This window comes from Chelonia mydas, chromosome 21, assembly GCF_015237465.2.
Source record: "Chelonia mydas isolate rCheMyd1 chromosome 21, rCheMyd1.pri.v2, whole genome shotgun sequence".
Taxonomy (NCBI): Eukaryota; Metazoa; Chordata; order Testudines; family Cheloniidae; genus Chelonia; species Chelonia mydas.
This window is the reverse complement of record NC_051261.2, coordinates 7,443,492-7,464,044: the sequence shown is the minus strand read 5'-3', so window position 1 is coordinate 7,464,044 and position 20,553 is coordinate 7,443,492. Positions and strand designations below refer to the sequence as shown.

The 20,553-nt window shown below is 43.7% G+C and overlaps 2 protein-coding genes across 62 annotated transcripts in view; one reads left to right on the top strand and one right to left on the bottom strand.

Annotated features, from left to right (window-relative positions):
• Positions 1-20,553, top strand: part of NFASC (neurofascin) — a 180,599-nt gene that overhangs the window by 98,085 nt on the left and 61,961 nt on the right. For 34 of the 50 annotated variants that reach the window (XM_043533563.1, XM_043533561.1, XM_043533558.1 and 31 more), the window contains 13 exons: positions 6,222-6,333; positions 7,291-7,475; positions 8,390-8,521; positions 10,187-10,330; positions 11,038-11,149; positions 11,252-11,418; positions 12,315-12,462; positions 13,368-13,492; positions 14,741-14,785; positions 15,699-15,800; positions 15,942-16,139; positions 17,120-17,190; positions 18,119-18,341. In XM_043533563.1, coding sequence (XP_043389498.1) covers positions 6,222-6,333; positions 7,291-7,475; positions 8,390-8,521; positions 10,187-10,330; positions 11,038-11,149; positions 11,252-11,418; positions 12,315-12,462; positions 13,368-13,492; positions 14,741-14,785; positions 15,699-15,800; positions 15,942-16,139; positions 17,120-17,190; positions 18,119-18,341 — 1,764 coding nt within the window. The remainder of the gene's footprint in view (positions 1-6,221; positions 6,334-7,290; positions 7,476-8,389; positions 8,522-10,186; positions 10,331-11,037; positions 11,150-11,251; positions 11,419-12,314; positions 12,463-13,367; positions 13,493-14,740; positions 14,786-15,698; positions 15,801-15,941; positions 16,140-17,119; positions 17,191-18,118; positions 18,342-20,553) is intronic. The other 16 variants (XM_043533572.1, XM_043533571.1, XM_043533552.1 and 13 more) reach the window with 1 other exon arrangement.
• The window catches only part of RBBP5 (RB binding protein 5, histone lysine methyltransferase complex subunit), a 176,059-nt gene continuing 173,615 nt past the window's right edge, over positions 18,110-20,553 (bottom strand). For 3 of the 12 annotated variants that reach the window (XR_006286856.1, XR_006286855.1, XR_006286865.1), the window contains 2 exons: positions 20,371-20,454; positions 18,110-19,755 (listed from right to left, as the gene is read on the bottom strand). The gene's annotated coding sequence lies outside the window, so the exon portion shown is untranslated. The remainder of the gene's footprint in view (positions 19,756-20,370; positions 20,455-20,553) is intronic. The other 9 variants (XR_006286864.1, XR_006286863.1, XR_006286854.1 and 6 more) reach the window with 9 other exon arrangements.

Here is a 20,553-nt window from a genome sequence, read left to right as displayed (position 1 = left end):
CATGTAGATGTCTGCACTTTAGCTCTGAGTGACCTAGCCACAGTGGCAGGACAGGCTAGCTGCCCTGAGTACATTCCTGCCCAGGACCATAGGTTCTGGGGGCAGCTAGCCCATTGTCCTGTCCAAACCATTGCTATTCCTAGTGAACTAGCACCTGAGCTGGACGTCACATCTCCAGCTTGAAGTGTAGACATGCCCCAAGAGTTGAGCTCCTCCAATCAGGGGAAAAGAAACATATTAGGTGACCTTGTGTGTCCAATCCAACAGCTCTAACTTTCCATGCCAGACCCTCCCAATCAACTGTAGACAAGTGAACTACAGACCAAGAATTGTTCTTAGAAATTATTCTGAAAATTTATTTTAATAACTAATAGATTTGAGAAAATCATGCTAAATTAGCGAACAGAAAAATGTGTCTAATTAGTCATTCAAATTGGATTATTTGCCCAAACCAGTTTCATGTAGCAAGTAAACCTGCAGAGAAAAGTTTTATAGCTGTAACGTCTTTCTGCAGTGCAAATTGCCATAAGTAAAAGTCAGACACTTGGCTGGACGTGACTGCAGAAACTTTAGGGATACTTTTAAATGGCTATTCAGAATTTGGGGAAGGGAATGGAGGAGGAGCTGCTGCACTTCTGGATCCTTAGCGCAGGTTTCATTGTACTGGAATAACTGATTTGACACCAGTCACGTATATGTGTTGGCTTTTTTCCCCTTCCTCCACCTCCTCCCCTCACCTTCTGTTGATCCTTAGAGTCAAAAGAGACCCATCTGCTCCAGCCTACTGTATAAACCCCTTCCTGCTGCCAAGATTACCACCAAATAGCAGATTTTGAAGGCAGCGGGAGCAGTTTTTATAGGGCTCTCCGTTACTGCATGTGGACTCAGAACAAAACTTTGTGCCATTGCATCTAGCTGTGGTACTTAGGTTCCCGTGTTGGGTGCACAAACCTGCATCCCTTACTCATGCAAGGAGTTCCATTTGCATCAGTGGGTTTCCTTGCATGAGTAAGGGCTATGTATGAGAGGGAAAATTGACTGCTCAGTAAATGGATACAGCTGCTCAGTAAATGGAACATCCAGCTGCACCATGAACGTCCATAGGGGTTCGGGAAGAACAGTAGCTGGACATAAAGCAATGCCCCGTTCAGATGAACAAGGGATGTGCATACCTCTTAGTGCTGTGTCTGAGTTTGTATACAGGCTCAATGAGACAGCGGTAGATAGCCCTCCTTTGACAGCCAGAAGGGCTAGCACCACCACTTAGTATTAAATAGAAGCTTAGCTCTTGAAGAATACAACAGAAATTGTAGCAAAACCCTAAACCCAGACCCATTGGCCCTCCCCTGGCACATATTTAAATTGCTGCCCCCTCTATGGATAACTCCCCATCTGCAGAAGCATAAAAGGTAGTGGAAAGCATCTGCTCCTGAGACACATGCATCAGTCCAGTTAACAGGACATGTGTATCCGCATCCGAGCCGCAAAAATAGTCTACAGATATCAGTGGATTTGAAGGGCTGTAGATACAAAATTTGTATCCACATCTGATCCGCATAAATGGGCCGCGGATATGCAGGGCTCTAGCTGTGCACCAAGGAGGGAATGGATGCTCCAGCATCTTCTGAATGCTTAGATGACCACCAGCTGAGATCCTGTTACATTCTAAAGTCCTTGGCAATCTCCTCAGCAACCCAGTGTCAGAGAAAGCTTGTGCAGAGCTTCCCACTAGTACAGCCCGTGGACAGTGTGTTGGGATGGAGATTACACGGCAAACTTGCTGTGCGTGTGCTACAGCGAACCTGCTGGAGGCTGCTTCCTCTCCCCTCCCCGCAACAATCTCCACTGTATGCGACCATGCCGGAGGCAGGAGCTGCCAATAGAGCAGCTCTCCGAGGAGCCAGATATCTATGTCTGTGCTACCTTGCATGTGGATCCTGAAAATTGCAGTTAGACACTGAACAATCATGGGAGCTGACCTGTTATTGAAGGAAGCAGCTAAAGAGTAGAGGGGTGTTTTCATCCTGATATTTGGGGCGTGGCATTATATGCATACACGAAAAGCTTCATTCATATCGAACTTCGCTATCAGGGGTCTCCTAAAAATCCCACCAACTTTCATGCAGTTAGAGCCCTGATGCAGCAGTGCCTGCCCCCACATCTCCCCCAGAGCTGGTGACCGAAAGAACACCTTGCTTCAATTTCCATTCCCCTGCATCTCTCTTAGATCACACCCACCCGCAACCCAGCTAATAGAAGAGGGGACGCCTGTTACCATTTGCAATAAACATAAAATATTTATGTTCTGTCTGCTTTGAATATTAAATTACAGAACGGCCAATTGGAACCATCCTCAAAGCCTCTGATTAGAATCCCAGATGCCAAATGCTTAGACTTGAACTCTCCCTAGGGTTTTTTGTTCTGGGTCAGATCCAAAACGTAGAGAGGGTCAGTATTTTCAGTTCTGATGCAGTTAAAATTGCAGCAGGTGCATCTTCTGAAACTTTACCCTAATATGGTAGAAATGTAATAAGATCAGCTGATCTTAGGGTAAAACTGTTATGGGAGCAATTCCTGAGATTATCATCATCATGTAATCCAGACCTGAATGCTAGCCACATATCCGTCTTGAACCTAATCCCCAGGCTGATAATGAGTAAATGGCTATCGTCTTCTCAAAGCCTATTTAGTGGGTGGGCTTAAAGTGTCTGTACTTTGGTTTCCCTTTCAGTAAAAGGGAGATGATGATATTTAACATCCTTTGTAAAGTACTTTGAGATCTCTGGATGAGAAGTGCTATATAAGAGCTAAGTATCATCATTATTAACATTCTACTAGTTGGAAAGATTTACCGGCGCCAGAAATTTCTTGCCTTTAAGATAAGGAACTCCACTGGAAATGACAGAATTATTTCAAACCAGTAGAAAACTTTTTAAAGGTGGCTCGCTGTACAGAAAGCAAATAGATACAGCTTCTAAATATGTATCTAACTCCTCTTTCAAGGTTCTTAGTAGAAATTAAATGTTCTGCAAGCTGTTTCCAAATTTTAAAATCTGTAAGGTTAATAAGGTTAATGAAAAAAATAAAAATGCCTTTGATTAGCACTTCAGTGCTCAGGGCTGCGGGCACTGGAGTTACGTGGTTGTTTTAAACTATCCTGATCACGCTTGCATGAGGTTTATTTTGTATAGATGAACAATGGTGGCAATAACGGGTGTATGACTAGCAGAGCAGGTATAAAAATCCACTTCCAATTTATTTATTTATTTTCATGTTCCAACCAAAGAAATGGACTGAGACTTTTCTAAGCAGGCTGATATTTTCTGTCTGTCACTATCCCCACAAATCTGGAATTGGAATTTTATGTCTGCCTGGAATGATTTCTGCAGCACCCTAATGTTAAATGGCAAATGTTTATCAGATGTACTAAGACAGAACCTTATTATGAGCTCCCCAGTGTGTTTGTACGGTGCTTTAAAAGAACTGGGACAGGATACTAATTTCCCTTCCTTTATTTTTTAATTGTCATCATTAATATATGGCTGGTAAAATTGCTTGTACTGCTTCTCTTCCCTGACTGGTGCCTTCCCTGGCTCCCGAACAAACAAAATAGTTGTTGAAGTGAGACATGCACCCTGTTTAGACATATACCATACAGTGACTGCCATGAAAATGAACATTTGCCTACTGAGTAGTGTCAAAGAGGATGTATTTCCCGCATCTCTCTGTATAAAATAGGAAATACCTGCAGAAATGCTGTTACCATGGTGTGGTAGCTGTCGACAAGTATTGCCTTCATAACACCAGCCACTATGTTTGCAACCTAGCCTTCGTACGCTAGTGTTGGGTTGGTATTGTAGGGCTGCCTTAACTAGGAAAGGGAGCTTATCAAGTGGTAAGAAAGAAGTTAAATATGTGTATCTGTCTACGGCATTGGTAAATATACTGTATCGTCAAGGTAAGGTCAAGACTTGTACGTGGTGGTAATCCATTAACCGAATAATTGACTAACCGTCTCACCAGCACTTGTTGACCATTAATCATTTTGTATTTTAAAAGTCATGTGATGTGTGTGCGCAGCTGTGGTGCGGTAGGCTCAGAGCCAATTGGGAAGCTGTGGTTTGGGCTGCAGGTAGCTTTTCTTTTGAGGGGTCTGATCACAAACCTTTCCTGATGTCTTAATGGAGTGAACGCCACAAACTGTTTTCCCTTGTCATCCCAGCCCCTCCCCTGAAGAAACAAACAATAAAAAATGGTTACTAGCCTGTCAGATAGGATGCTCCTCAGATATGTGTGATCCTACGGGTACCACAGAATCCCCCCCTCTTGCTCTCACAGGCACACACTGGGCATAACTGACTTGAGCTGTATTTCTGATGCGTGCTGGTTATTGAGCTAAAGAATCTTTTGGGTCAGAGGGGGCCAGCTACTTCCACTCCTACTCATCCATCATAGCATAGTTGGGCCCATTATCCCTTTCTAACTCAACATTTCCTCTAGCCTTGAATGTCTCCCATTGTTGATAATCCATCACCTACCCTTGGCCATTTTGTTCCACTTCCACTACTGCTGTTCTAAGCCCATTGCATCTTATGTCCTCATGGTTGTAAGTTAATAACTACAATCGTCTTTAACAGAAAGACCTTTATGTATCTGTAGACAGTGGTCATGTCTCTTCTCAGTTGCCTTCTCTCTAACCTTTCCCTAGTTCCCTTAAACTTTCCTCTTAGGTTGCCTTGTCTGATTGTTTGTAGTTTTTGTCACTGTCCTCTGTGCTCTCCAATTTCATTTTGTTTTTTAAAGAACGATACCCATTTTAGGCCTAAAAGTTACCAAATAGAGCAGAATAATCACCTCACCCTTATTACAGGCCTAGACAACGCTGTCACTCCAACTTATTTTCATGCTCATACCCACATCCTCTTGTGTGGTACTACTGCCTGGCCAGTATAGTAAATGCCTCCATTTGTGTGTTGGATTACTGTGTCCTACATGAAGCACTTTGTCTTTTGTTATTTTAAAATCTCATTTGATTTCAGCCAACTTCTCCTTCCAAGATTCTACTGTGTTTTAATTCTGTCCACCAAATTGTTTGTGAGCTCTACTCCTTCAACTCCAATTAATCTACAAAATTAAGTAGTGTACTCGTCTACTGCATCAAAATCCTATTGAGGCCTGGGTCAAATCCTACAGTCCTTATGCAGACAAAATTCCCACTGAGCAGCCAATAGGGGTCTTGACTGGATAAGGATGAAAGGAGTTGGCTTATACTGAAGTATCAGATCCAGAACACACGCTAGTAGAATACAACTCAGTATCTCTTCCTAAACTAACCCTAAATTGTTAATCTTGTTTCTGAGCTGCACTTTTGTTTTAGCCAGTTTTGTACTTGTTCATATAGTGATTCCATGTCAGTCTCGTGTCTCTGGTTTCCTTATGGAAATGGTATATGGAACCATGTCAGATGCCCAACTACAGATGAGATTTTGTACACTCTGTCAACAGAATTTCCTTTAACAACTTTTTTCTTTGTTAACCATATCAAAGAAAGAAATTAAGGGCCAAATTCTGCCCTAATTTACACTTATCCGGCCAATAGACCATGGTAGGGTCTTGCACTGGGATAACTGAGGGGATCATCCAGCAGTGCACTTAAGCATGTGTGTATGCAGTGATGCTAAAGTTGCACATTTTCTTAAGTGCTTTGCCGGATCAAGGCCTGAATGCCAAATCTGGCCTTAATTTGGTTTGGCACGGATTGTATTTCATAACCAACATTGCTTAAAATTCATCATCAGATTTCCCTCTAGATGCTTTGAGTTGGAGCACTTTATTAATTGGACATAATTCCTTCTGAGCTCAGTGTGTTGGCAAACCCTTGTGTAGCAACTGGTCCCATAACACTGATGGAAGGGAAGTTATGTGGTTCTATTATGGGGTCGTTCAGCTTGATGTGGAACATTGGTGCATCCACATGAATCCAAGAAGAACCAGCTTTATTGGGATGATGGTCTGATGACCTAATACAGTCCTGCAAGATGGTCGTGAAAACCAGCTAACTTAGTAAAGTACCGTGTGCACTCATGATGCTACAGATACATTCTTCCCCTGTTGCTATATCACTTCTCTCCACTCAGGCAGCTCTGTGTGTTACTGGTAGAAATGGCATGGAGGAGGAGATTTTAAAAGTGGTCTGTTTTTTTTTTTTCTGCTGATTTCAGCCCGAGGGGTTATGGAAACGACCCCCAGCTTCATGTATCCCTACGGGACCTCAAGCAACCAGATAGTGCTGAGAGGGGTGGACCTCTTACTCGAGTGCATTGCTTCAGGAGTGTACGTACCACTTGCCCCAGGGGGGAGGGGGAATGGTTTCTGGCATCTCCTTATCTGTTCTGCTCTGGGTAGTAAGCAAACTGTACAGTCCCTGATGCTCCACTTTTGCTATTCACTTCAGTGAAAGTAGGATCCAGTCCACGGTGTCTTGCTCCCCAATGGAAGGACAGGTAACTGCAAATGTCCTATGGGCAAGAGGTAGAAAGATGCATCACAAAAGTGGAAGCTGGTGACACTATGTTTCTGTTTTCTCTGTGTTGGATCAGTTTCCTTTTATTTGTCCACTTTGGAGATGTAGTGACACATGAAACAGTGTCCTACCAAATATAGGGAAACAGGCCCCACTGTAGTCCTTGTGAGTGCCCAACTGGCCAGGTCTGGCTACAGGAGTGTGCACCAGCTAAAACTATGCAGAAGAGATTGAGTAGTATCCATGAGTCAGAAATTCACTCCTAGTGGTGTTAGTGAAGGTCAGGATCCTTGATCAAGATCCTGGTGTAAGTCAGGAGGGAAGGAGAGTGAGTCATCTGTGGAAACCATTGGGAGGATGCAATCTAAGGGGACTGGTTTAAGTGGTTCTGAATTTGGAGGAATCTCATAGATTCATAGATATTAAGATCAAAAGGGACCATTATGATCATCTAGTCTGACCTCCTGCACAACGTGGGCCACAGAATCTCACCCACCCACTCCTGCGAAAAACCTCTCACCTATGTCTGAGCTATTGAAGTCCTCAAATCACGGTTTAAAGACTTCAAGGAGCAGAGAATCCTCCAGCAAGTGACCCGTGACCCATGCCTCATGCTACAGAAGAAGGCGAAAAACCTCCAGGGCCTCTTCCAATCTGCCCTGGAGGAAAATTGCTTCCTGACCCCAAATCTGTTTGTTTCCTGTACAGTACATGTCTTGACGAGCCTCCTCTCAGATATGACCCCTAATCTGTCCTCCCCTCCTTAGACCAGCACCAGACATCATGTGGTACAAGAAAGGAGGAGAGCTCCCAACGGACAAAACCAAGTTGGAAAATTTTAACAAGGCCCTTCGCATCACGAACGTCTCTGAGGAAGACTCTGGAGAATACTTCTGCTTAGCGTCCAACAAAATGGGCAGCATCCGTCACACTATCTCAGTGAGAGTGAAGGGTACGTCATTTTTTATCCTACCATTCAAATTACTTGAGCCGTTAGAATTCCAGAGCCATGGGGAGGGTGAGAGGGGCTGTTCTTGTTTGTTCAGACCTATGCTAATGGGATAATCTGTGCTTTGCAGAACTGAGATGGATGTTTGCCTATACCCACACACATTTGCATCTCAACCAGACTGATCTCCTGATCCAGGTCCTCAGCTGGTGAAAATCAGCATAGCTCAGTGGATATTTTTTTTAAATAGAGCTACATTAATTTACATCATGCAGTAGAAAAAAATTCTTTCGCTGCTTTTTTAGCTCATGTAGGAGTGCATGGTCATCCCGCCCCATCCATCTCAGAGGGAGGCCATGCCCCCTAATGCTCGGGTCTCTCCCTAGGCCAAGATTGTTGGGAGATTAGCAGCCTCTGAGGCCCTGGCCCTCTAGGCTGGGCCAAGTGGCCGGTAGTCCAGGGCTCTGGCCTCAGGCAGGGCAGAGCAACCAAGCGTTTATAGGCTCAGGCCGTCAGGAAGGGCAGAGCCCCCAAACAGTCTAGGGGCTCAGTAAAGTCTGACATCCTTGTTCTGGCAGACAGCAGACAAATGTAGGCCTCTAGGCCTAAGGTCGGGAGGCTGCCACTCCAGGGTTGGGATTGACTAGGAACATTAGGCAAAGGTCGACTGTAGAGATTTTACTCTTCAATACTCAGCATAGCCAATGCCCATCTGTTTTCTAGTGGCTAAAATAGAGGACTTGACTTACAGCGACATCACTTCCGCATTGGGGAAGGGCCCATTTCCTACATGTGGCATGTGGTGGGGAACTCTTTCTGTGGTGTCAGCTTCAACAACTAATTAATGGAGAGGAATTCAGCGGAGGTAACCACAATGTATGTATAACTTGTCTGTATACACATTCCTGTCTTTAAAGCGGCCCCTTACTGGTTGGACGAACCACAAAACCTTATTTTGGCCCCTGGTGAAGATGGTAGACTCGTGTGTCGAGCCAACGGGAACCCGAAGCCTACAATCCAGTGGTTGGTGAATGGAGAGCCCATAGAATGTAAGCAAGCTGATGGCTTTGGGGCTCCCTAGCAGGGACTGAATTATATTCATTATAGAAGCATGCACCAAAACCATGAGGAATTTCATATAAATTGCTCCTCTTTTCAGGGTGGAAAAATAATAAGCATGAGTCATGCTAAGGGTGTTTTCAAGATCTTAGTTATTTGAGATGTTTCAAGCGCACGTGCCTTCCTCATGGTGTCTTTCATCATCCTTTCCAAGAGTGGAAGATCTAGTTATGACAGTGTTACAACTGGGACACCAAAGGTCACTTTAAAACAAAAACAAACAAACAAACAAAAAAAGTTTTTGGTGCACTTAAAAATGACCAGTAGCAATGGTGAGAGCCAAGAAGAGTGCAGGCAGGCGTCCATCATGCCGGTAGCTCTCTTGTTATCCTTCAGTCCCATCAAGATACACTCCCCTCCATTAATGAGGAGATGAAAACTACAATGAGGATTAGAATGAAATTAACATTGGACTGGACAAACCAAGAATAACAAGGAAAAATCCAATATTTGTGTTGAACAGAGGAGTCTTAATTTAAAGTTAAGTGTGTATAGGTGTGACAGAGTTCAGGCAACTAAATGACTGGATATCTGTGTGTGTTATGTAATGTCTAGCGCTTGCTATTTTAGGATTAGTTCCTAAAACAATGGATTTTTATTGATTTCCCTCACTAAAAGTAATTTGTCATGGAATCATTGAAGAATATTATCAATGCCTAACTTAATGTACATTGCTTCTGCATCAGAATCCTTCTGTAATGCTCATTGGCTTTAGATGCATGGTTATGAATTGTGGAGCAATCACATTTTAACAAGATCCTTCTAAAAAGAAACCGAAAATGACCTGAAACTAATCCTGCTAAACTCTTTTGGTCACTTCAGATAACCTAGAGAGAAAGGTCATCTCTCTTTTAAAAGCGAACTGATAATTCTTCAAGAAGTGTCCCTGTGGGTACTCCGAGTGGTTACATAGCGGTGCTCAGTCAACAGTCCCCAAGTTCCTTCTCTACCCCAGAGAATCGGCGTGAACCTCTGAAGTAGAGAGGAGGAGGGAGGATAGTGGAGCACCCAGAGGGACAAGCATCTTGAAGAACTTCAGTTACTGCACAAGGTGAGTAACCGTCTCATCTGTCATACAAATAAGGTCTGGGCCACATAAAAGATCCTAAACTATGGCCCATATGATTACCTTAAATAATAATTTACATTCCCCCTGCTCACTAATCACTCACTACAGAGTGGATGGCAGAGAGGAGCAGGTTGAGACTGAAATTGACTCTCTAAATCCTCCTCAAAATGATGAACTCAGCATTTCCCAGGCATTACCACCCTGCTTTGTGCTGGGGTTAAAGAGTCACACCGGGCCCTAGGGGCCAGGGTCTGAACATGAGCACTATTGGCCTGGCATAGCCCCTAATGATCTTGGTCTGCAGATAACCTGAGGACTTCACAGACTCCCATGCTGGTACTGTGAAAAGCTTTACTCCATCCTCAGCTTGCTCTGTTGGGTATGTTCAGTAGGATAACCAATTGTAAGCGGGGTCAGGGGGTTGGATGTCTCGGGGAGTGGTTAATGGGATTTGGAGCCTTTCACCCAAGTAAAGTTTAATAGCAAACCGAAGAGCTCTCTCTTCCTCCTTCTGTTTGTTCTGAAGCTGCTCCTCCCAACCCAAGTCGGGAAGTGGCCGGAGACACCATTGTATTTCGGGATACCCAGATTGGCAGCAGTGCCGTGTACCAATGTAATGCTTCCAACGAACATGGCTACCTTCTGGCTAACGCCTTCGTCAGCGTTCTGGGTAACTATCTAATGCTACAGATGGTCTGCTGATATCTGTGTTACGGAGGTGGATTGGGAAGGTCTTTACAGTGAACACAGGAGTTCTTTAACTTCCCGGCCTAGAGGTGTTCATAAGAAAACAGTTATCTCTGAATTCATGGGTGAAATCACCATCTCCCATAGAACAACATTCCCAAAATCTCTGGCTAATTTAAGTCATGATAGATAGCAGCTGTAGTGGGTTAAGATTGTTAAGGATGCTGGTGGCAGGAACACCAAGCGTCAGGGCTGGTGTTGGCAGGAAGACCATAAATAGAAGGTAGTAAGAGACAGAGAGAGCAGTGGAAGGGTAAAACTGAAGGGAGGGGATAGGAGGAAATGTGGGAGCTTTGCAAAGCCTTGAAGAAGGAACTTGAGGTGCAAGAAAAAGAGGGAGTCCTGTGACTAGAGAGGAGAGATGGGGAGATGGTGTGGTTACAGCACATGGGATTTTAAAAACACAAGATGCTCTTTTGACAGGTTTCAGAGTAGCAGCCGTGTTAGTCTGTATCCGCAAAAAGAAAAGGAGTACTTGTGGCACCTTAGAGACTAACAAATTTATTTGAGCATAAGCTTTCGTGAGCTACAGCTCACTTCATCGGATGCATGTAGTGGAAAATACAGTGGGGAGATTGTATATACACAGAGAACATGAAACAATGGGTGGGATGCTCTTTGTTGTTTAAGATGTGCCTCCCCGGATTCTTGCCCCACGGAACCAGCTGATCAAAGTGATTCAGTATAACAGGACCCTCCTTGACTGCCCATTCTTTGGCTCCCCGATTCCCACTCTGCGCTGGTAAGGATTCCACCACTCAGAACTGCTGATTGCAATGGGCTTTGGAATGAGCCACTTCCTGCTGCTGCTTCCTCTTACAATAGTTTCTTGTATTGTTGTGAGGTTTAAGAATGGTCAGGGAAGCGCCCTGGATGGAGAGAACTACCAGAGGCATGAAAATGGGAGCTTGGAAATAAACATGGCTCGGAAGGAGGACCAGGGAATCTACACCTGCGTCGCCACCAACATTCTGGGTAAAGCAGAGAACCAGGTTCGTTTGGAGATCAAAGGTAAGAGACAGTGCTGTCAAAGCGTTGCACGTACAGGCCCACCTTCTCACAAGCATCCACAATTTTCCATGGGCATCAGTTTACACCCACAAGTTGGGTAGTTAGCTGGCTAATTCTCGTGCTGTGCATCAAGCACAAACATACCCACAAAACTGGGATCCCAACACATTTAGTTTCCATTAAATGCAAGACTGATTTTCAAAGAAGCCTAAAAGAATTCAGTGGTGGCTGGTGCCTAACTCTCTTGGGCTCCATTGAAAATCACAGCATAAAGGATTTATTTTTCCTTTACCAATTTTTTGTTACACACTTTCATAGCCTATAGGCAAAGAGGCAGATGTTAAGAGCTGGAGTATGGTGTAGTTTAGCTTTGTTTTTGTAGTTTAATATCACAGAATTATGTGGTTGGATACTTGAAGATCTGAATGACTGTCTGAGGACTTTGTTTTGTTTTTTAAACATGATGAGCTGCCTTGAGCATGAGATAAATACCAGGCACATTGAAACACACACAAGATGCGCAGCAGTCGAGCAAGGTCACAGTTCAAGCAGCAATGAAACGTTTGAGTAAAGCGAACAGTTTCTGTTGTGGCTTCGCTTTCCTAGTGAAATGCCCTTTGACTCAAAAATCCTGTTCTAGATCATGTCCGTGTGTATTAAAAGGAAGGTGCATTGCTGAGTGTAAGATAGGTAGAGTGATACTAAATTACCCAGCTTATAAGCAGGTACTTGTAAGTAATGGAGAGTGTGGCCAGCTGGATGGCTTGTGGCATTTGCCACATGTCCACATATGCCTGACTTTTACAAGTCACACTCCGTCTCCCCTTTGGTCTGGGTACCGAGCTATAGACCCTACTGTTATATGCCTACAAGTGACATCTTGTGATTCTTTGCAGACCCAACTAGGATCGTGAGAGGGCCAGAAGATCTGATTGTAAAGAGGGGCTCCATGGTTCGATTAGACTGCCGTATAAAACATGACTCTACGCTGAAACTCACAGTCACCTGGCTGAAAGATGATACACCTCTGTACATTGGAAACAGGTCTGTGCACTGCCCTATGACCGTATATCTGTAGTTACATGCTCCTTCTGTCTCCCAAGATAGTATTACTCTTCGCTCTGTCTTTATAGGATGCTCATTTCAAGAGCCAGTGCGTGTAAACAGTTTGTCTGGTTTCACAGCCCAGACAGCATTTCTCACATTCAACCAGGAGGGGGAGAGTATGCATAGAATACCCAGTGTCCCTATGATTTGACACTGAGTGGTGCTACATTTCTGTGGTGTTAGCTCCTTCAAATAGAAAGTGACTAGCAATTTGGAATTGATTTGATAGTTACGCAAGACGTTTTGATCTCAGGTTTCATTTATATAAAAATACCAAAAAGATTGAAATCAGTGTTTGTTTTTTAAGAATCTCAATAAAGTATCTTGGTTTAATAACTACAAATTATTTCAGAATTAATACTTGTCTGCTTTGATCTACTGTGCCAGTACAATTGCAGTTCCCCTTTCCCAGTCTCTGTCTCCCATCTGGAGAAAAGGAAATGAGCTTTTGATCATGGGACTCAGACTGTTCCCTGGTCAGAAATTTGTTCCCGTAGAAGAATCTGATTCCATCTCCTGGCCTGCTAGGATTATTTCATCTGCTTAGTAATGTATAGCTATACAGCACTGTAGAGACTCTGATGCCATGGGAATAAATTCAGTATGAATACCTGGATAGATAGATAGATTATGCATCTGCCCTGGACAAAATATACAAAAAACAACAAACAGAATGAAAAGTACGTCCCTGTCCTGATGAATGTAAAACATGAGTCAAACCCAGCTAGACTTACTCATGCAAATAGTCCTATGGAATCCAATGGGACTTTTCACATAGGTTAAGGTAAAATCCTTCAACACCTAACACTGTGTGTTTTTGTTATCAATTGTATCCTTTCAAGGATGAAGAAGGAAGATGACGGTTTGATAATCTATGGTGTGGCTGAAAAAGATCAAGGAGATTATACATGTGTAGCCAGTACTGAACTGGACAAAGACTCCGCCAAAGCATTCCTCACCGTGCTAGGTAACCATTCTTCCACTTGAATTTACTACTAACTCAGAGATTGGAGCCTCACAGAAAGCAAAGTAATAGAACTAAAGGCATTGGTTTGTTAGTACAGACTGATAATTCGTGTCAAGTTCTCACAGCCAAACTTGGGTAATGCATGATCAGACACAGTGAAATTTAAAAAATGTTTAACATTTAATGTAATCTAATACTTTTGTAGGTCAAGCCCTTATCGCCATAGCTATCAGTGGTTTTACGTAGGTTTGCTGTGAGCTTCTTAAGCAAAGTAGTGTAGTAAAAATGGTTAGTTTCTCCACCAGTGTCTTAATGGGACTTAGTGAATACATGCAGCCTCATTTCAAACCTGCTCTAATGTTGCAATTGAACCTTCCAATTCAGCAGATACTGAAAATAAAGGGGTAGAGAGGAAAAGACAGAATACATAAGGAGAAATAAGCCACGTGGAAATCAAGTACAGAGAGACTGAGTTGAAAGGAGCTGAGGGGGAAAGAAATCAATTCCTATATGGAGCCAAAAATGCTCAAACATGGGTGCCTAAGCATCCAAATAAGAGGTCTGCTCTTCAGTGGAGTTAGACATCTGCAATTCCAATTGAAGTCAACAGGAATTCAAGCTGCTCATGACCTTTGAAAATCAGGCCCCTTATTTAGATGCTAAGCTATAGTGGGAGAGAGAGGAAACATGCCCTAGTCCTACAGGCTTTGCTCCAGGTGGAAGTGGTAATGAATCTCCCTTTTTGGCAGGGGGAGGAATGGATTTAAAGTACAGGGGAAATGGGTTTTATAGACTGGGATTGGGTTTGTGGCTGTTAGACCTACTCTCAAACTTTGAACTCCATGTTGAGGCTCATCTACCCTTAGTTCTCAACTACCAGAAACCTCTTGAAGAGCCTGCACCTGTTTAAATCAATGTTGAATGTATTGCTGGCTCACTCAGCATGCCATAAGGATCCTGCATCCCTAATCACTCAGCTAAATTTGATTTTTCCATTTTTTTTAACAGATAATTGTGCTTAAGCTAATTAACTCGTTTGTTTCTCCCATGTGCAGCCAGCCCAAAATGGATTAGAGGTTATGGGAGCCCCTTTGAGTCTCTAGGGGGCGGGCTACAAGTACTGATGCTCACTGGATCCCACACTGGAAATGGAATCCGCCTCTAACTTGTTTTTACTACATGCCCCTTTGATGAGCCAAGTTTAATCAGTAAACTAACTCCATTAACAGCCAATGTCTTACCTTGCAGCTGTCGTGTCTGCTCCAACTAATCGTATGACAGCCTTACCCAAAGGTAATCACCACTAATCAGTTTGGTTTATTGAAACCCTTTTATTTGTATATGCTTTGTTTTGTTTTGTTTGGCCTTTGCAATAACTCTAATGGGAAATGTAGGGCTGGAGGGGTTGAAAAAGACCAAGACTGATGCTCCAAAGCCTGCTATTTCTAAGGGTCGTCACAACTAACCATGAGCAGAAAGGTGCTGTGGTATTTTTGTAATGGTTGTCTGGGTGTCACGGTGCAGAATGGTATCACTCTGCCACCGCCACCTTAAGACCCTGAATGGGGAGTTAGGAAACCTGGTTCTTCCACTGATCTTCTGGGACATTGGCCAAGTCACTGCCTCACTCTCCCTATCAGTAAAATGGGGCTGAAAATAGTTAGTTTCTTGTATGGCTTCTCTTAATTAATGGCTCTCCCTCTAAAAGGAAGGTGACCCAAGAGTGTAGAGTCTTATGACCTTGCTCTACAAGAACAAATGTGGTTTGTTTTCCTTGTCTTTTTGTCAGTCCACCATCCATACAGTATATAACCCACCATGTTTTTCCTTAGGTTTGATGCCTTTGTTCTATGTATGCACACCTCTTTCTACATTTGAATGTAGAGGGTTTTTTTAATCTTCATACACTACATTCTTGGGCATTGCCAGCCCCACCAATATACCCTGGAAAGGCTAACTGCACTCCCACAAAGAGCCCTGATGAAGGGCACTATATTTTTTCAGATTAAGAAAACACACTTCTCTGCTAAGAACTGAATGGAAACAACTCCTGTCACATGCAGCTGCTGCCAATGACTTTCTCACTGCTGCCTTTGAGAGTTAGGTAGAACTCTCAAAGGCACCCAAGGCATTAGGTGTTCAGTTCTCATTGACTTTCAGTGGGATTGCCAAAGGAGCCAAACTTTGGTTGTTACTTTGCCAATAGAACGACCTGAGCGGCCTCGTGACCTGGAGCTGACAGACCTGGCAGAAAGGAGTGTGCGCTTGACATGGATACCTGGTGATGACAATAACAGCCCAATCACAGGTTGGTGCTCACCCCTCCCCTCTAACACGAGACCAGGCTGTATTTGTCAAGCTATTGTTTTTGTTGACAAAAGTGTCTCTTTCTCTGGGAGCTGGGAGAAACCCTGCCATTAACCTGACCTACCACCTCTCTCCTGTCTAGATTATGTGGTTCAGTTTGAAGAGGACAAGTTCCAGCCTGGGTCATGGTATAACCATTCCCGTTATCCAGGGAGCGTTAACTCAGCTGTTCTGCGCCTCTCACCCTATGTCAACTACCAGTTCCGAGTGATCGCTGTGAACGAAGTTGGGAGCAGCCTGCCCAGCCTTCCCTCTGAACGATACCATACTATTGGGGCAAGTAAGTACTTGGAGTCAAGTTCCATTTAACTCGCTGTTGTGGTTTTGCTGCCAATCAGCCATGTACTGCTTTGCTCTCTGAATGGCTTTCATCTGTCATGTCAGAAATCAGACACTAGGTGAGTTTCTTTTACAAGCCCATTTTCCATGGGTGTTGAACTCACAGGGCTAGATACTGCTCTTGGCTACAGTACTGTAAAGCCAGAGTAATATGACTGAGAGCAGAACTTAATCCATGTACTAACAGGTTGGGATGAATGATGTATTTGGTTAAGCCCTGTGCACTGTAGCAAAATTCAGGTTGAAAGAGCTAAGGTAGGTAATTTTTCCAGTGTAAGCTGCTTAGAGGGGGGTATTCCTCAAAACAAATCAATCTTTCCATGATGCTGCAACTGCAGGAAGCTTCTTTGAAAGTTTGACACTAGGCCTGTTTACACTGCAGCTGGCAGTGGCTCCCCCCAGCCCATGTAGATGAGCACACTTAAATAAGCAGTGTGGACTCTGCATCATGGGCTAGCCAGCTGAGCTCAGAGCAGGGAGGCATGCTCCCAAAAACTGCTAACTCCCTCCACTGTTTTGGCAGAAATCCCAGAACAGGCTGGGTGTGCAATGCAGTATATATAGCAGGTCAGTACAGCTCATTTTTGAATGCCCTCTGTGTGTTCAGTGCTACAGAGAAGAAAAATCATATTTCTAGCACAAGGCGCTTATGAACTTAAATCTCTGGGTTTTTGGCTGCTTAGGGCCTACTCATTGACATCTGTTAATCAAAAGCTGAGGGATGTATTGATTATTCTTGTTCAGATTTACTTAACACAGAAGGCACCTTCTAAATGTATAGGACTAGATATTTGGAAGCCAAATTAGGCCACTCATTGATTTGTTTTGAATTGTGTATTAATAACCAGTTTACTCTGTGCAGGGCTTTTAAATGCCTACATTTTCAACTTTGTAAGGCAAGATTTTTTATGTGGATTTCAGGTCCAGAAATCAACCCAACAGGAGTTCGAGGAGCAGGGACTCAAAAAAACAACATGGAGATAACTTGGACTGTGAGTTTAATTTTTTGGGTGCTAGAGTATTTATTTAGAGCTGGATGACATTTTATTTCAATGGGCTTAGATAAGAGTAGCCAGCAGTTGAAAGTTTTGAGTCAAGATGATCCTGCCTATTCTTTTCCCTTAACCATCAAGGGCTATAACCCTTCAGAAAAGTTAAACTGAGGAAGTGTCACACATACTAGGATTTCTCTCAGTGCATCAGCCTTCTTAAGGTGAGCATATTTAAATCACTCCTCATGCTCTTCCCTTTGCATTCTAGGTAGCTGCCAGAATACATAGATTCCCATGCAATTTTGATTGTTTGGAATGTGTCTTTCTGGGTGCTATTAAAACAAAGAGCTTACTCATTTAAGACACGAGTCTAAGGTGAAGGTTACACAAGCATGAGCATGTTGTTACTCAGTTCAGAAACAGTGACAGTACTCTAACACCATTGTGGAGGTGCAAGTGAGAGACAGTGATGTCTTCCTGCAGAAGCCTGCTCATACAGTGTACTCAGGTGTTGCATTAGGGAGGAGGTTGGTCTCCAAGATCTGTTCACAGGAATGGAAGCAAAAGAAGAGTGGTTAGGGGCAGTTCCTTGAGAATCAGGTATAATCTCTCTTGCCTAAAGAATAATTGGAAGCAGCGTTTACCTGTTGTTCATTAAGAGTGACACTTGAAGGCAAAGTGTCACTCCTAAATTTTCCAGGGTACATAAAGAATTACTCTATAGCTTGCTTCTTGAAGCAAGCCTGAGAGGAGGATAATTATATAGAAGTTTTCAGAAACAGACTTTCGTTCCTGAAGCAGGCGTACATGCTGCCTGGACCTACACAGCTGTCACCAGGAATTAAGCCAAAGTCTGGTGTAGGGGAGGGATATATTCATGCCTGTATTGTGCAGTGTAAATACCTTACTTATCTCTTCATCCATTAAGCCGCTGAATGCAACCCAAGCTTATGGGCCCAACCTCAGGTACATAGTCAACTGGAGGCAAAGGGATACGCGGGAGAGCTGGAGCAACGAGACGGTGAGAACCACAAGGCATGTTGTCTGGAATACACCCATCTATGTGCCCTATGAGATCAAAGTGCAGGCAGAGAACGACTTCGGGAGAGCTCCAGAGCCTGACGTCATCATCGGCTACTCAGGGGAAGATTGTGAGTATTTTCCTAGCCAGAGCTATTAAGTGTTACCGGAGGGGAGGGGAAAAGAAAAGTGAAAGTTAGCCAAGATTTCCTCACCTACTGGAGATGGAAAAGCTACATTGCAGCTCAGGGTGGACACCCTTAGAGCCATGCTTGGTGGGTCACAGCAATCCAGTTCCAGGTGATTTGAGGAGGAGAAGACAACTCTTCAGGTTCCATTCCTAGCTGTCACCAAAATCCCTGTGGAGCCCCAAGCCAAATTAGCCTCCATTTGTGCAAACTGGACTACATCGCTTCTGAGAGTGATGTGGGCAAGGAGGTTTGAGTTTGGGTATTTTGGCCCTTGGATGAAAGATACAGCTGGGCAAAGTAGTTGTTGAACTTAGAGGTGTGATTGCAACTCTGGTAGGCATTACCCAGGGTTTTGAGAGAACTTGTGCTGCCACATCTGTATTTAGAGCTAGTATGGGTGCCTACCTGAGCTGCAGGTAACTCCTCTCTCTGCTCTGAGGGAAGTGTAGATTAATTAGGTCATAATCTTGCATGCTGGTCAGAGGGAAATCCTGGATTAGATTGCTGTGCCATGGCTTTAGATAATTAAAATTTACCATTATAGCTACTTGCATGTTTATCTCCTACTGGTTTCACTGCCTGCAACAGATAGGTGCTCAGAACTGTAACATTTTTAAAGAGAAAGTATTTTAGTTCCAACTCTATTGCACCACATGATGGGGAGTCTTGCCTTGAACTCCTGCTGGGATTGTTGTTGGGCTATGGGCTCAGCACTTCTGAAAAGGAGTCCCACAATAGGTCACCTGGAATAGCACAAGGACCACCTCCCACTGACTGGTTGAGCTCAGAGCACAAAAACTCAAAATCCTAACATCCCCTGCTCTTAGCCACAAGCTTCAAGAGGCAGAGCCAGGGATAGATAAAGAATACAACTTAGATTGCCTTACACACACACCCCACACCACTGTGATGCTGCACAGTTGCCAGCTTTCAGTGTCTTAAGGTATTTCTCTCAGTTTAAAGTAGATATTGGGGACTGTGCATTTGGGTTCCGCAGGGACTCAAATACACCTGAATGTGTGTCTTGCTGGAGCTAAACTAAAGTGAGATTTGGTCTTGGAGAGTTCAGTTCTTTGAAGCTAGATCTCATTATTTAGCTCCCTAAATGACTGGGATAATTATAAAAAGATGGGAAACAATCTAAGTATGGACACTAGATCCTGCACATGCCCCTAGTGAATACAATGTGCAATGGGCTAAACTACTGGATAGGTTTGTTCCAATAGTTTCTCTCTAAAGATGCTAACCTTAGGAGTGCTTTTACTTCACTCCCAAGCCCCCCTGATAACAGTATCTTTACCTGCAGCTTATTGTTCTTGTGTGTGATTCAGAGTGGCCAACATCTGCTTTTGACCTAGGATGAGACAAAAAACCAAACAGCCTGAACATTCTTGGGGGTTAATACATGTATAAGCTGAGCAACATCTTAATGGGCTAGTGTGGCCTTAGCTTTTTCAAAGGCTTCTCAGGCACATAACTGGGGCTGCTTTAACAGTAGCAAATCAAATGTTGGGTTTTGTGGCCATGCTGCTGAAAGACTTTTGTACAGCTCAGCCATTGCAGGGTTAGCTCTGTATACCCAGCATCCATTAGAGGCCATCAGCGTTTATTTGCTTCACTCCCTGGGTGAGCACACTAGAAAGAGCAGAGTCTTCTGCTGTGTATGATTAAATGGTGGTGCAGAAGAGTTTCCTCTGCCCCAGCTAACTTGTGCTAAGTACCATTTATAATGTTACATGTCCACCTTGTGCCACAGGCTTTTTGACTCTGACATGCTGCAGTGCCAATCAATATTAGAGCTGTGCAAACTCTGCACATAGGATCTGCAAGCTAGAGCCTCAGGCACTTCACCCACTGCTAAAAGCAAATCAGTCTCAGCATGGTTCTTGGTGGTATCTTCAACCAATTCAAACCTCCAAGGGACCATACCACTCCCTCCCTGGGATAAGCCTTAGGAATCTCCGCTTACCTTAGAAGTTTTCAGGGAAGTATTAGACGTTCACACATTTTCCATTTCCTCTCCTACTGCAAAGTGCACTCGTGAAAAATGTTTCTAGAGAGGGGAAAAAAATCCCATTGGCCTTTAAGGGGCTGCTCTGTCCTTGGTCCTGAAATCACCAGACTATCTTGTCTAAAGCTTCAGATAACTTAA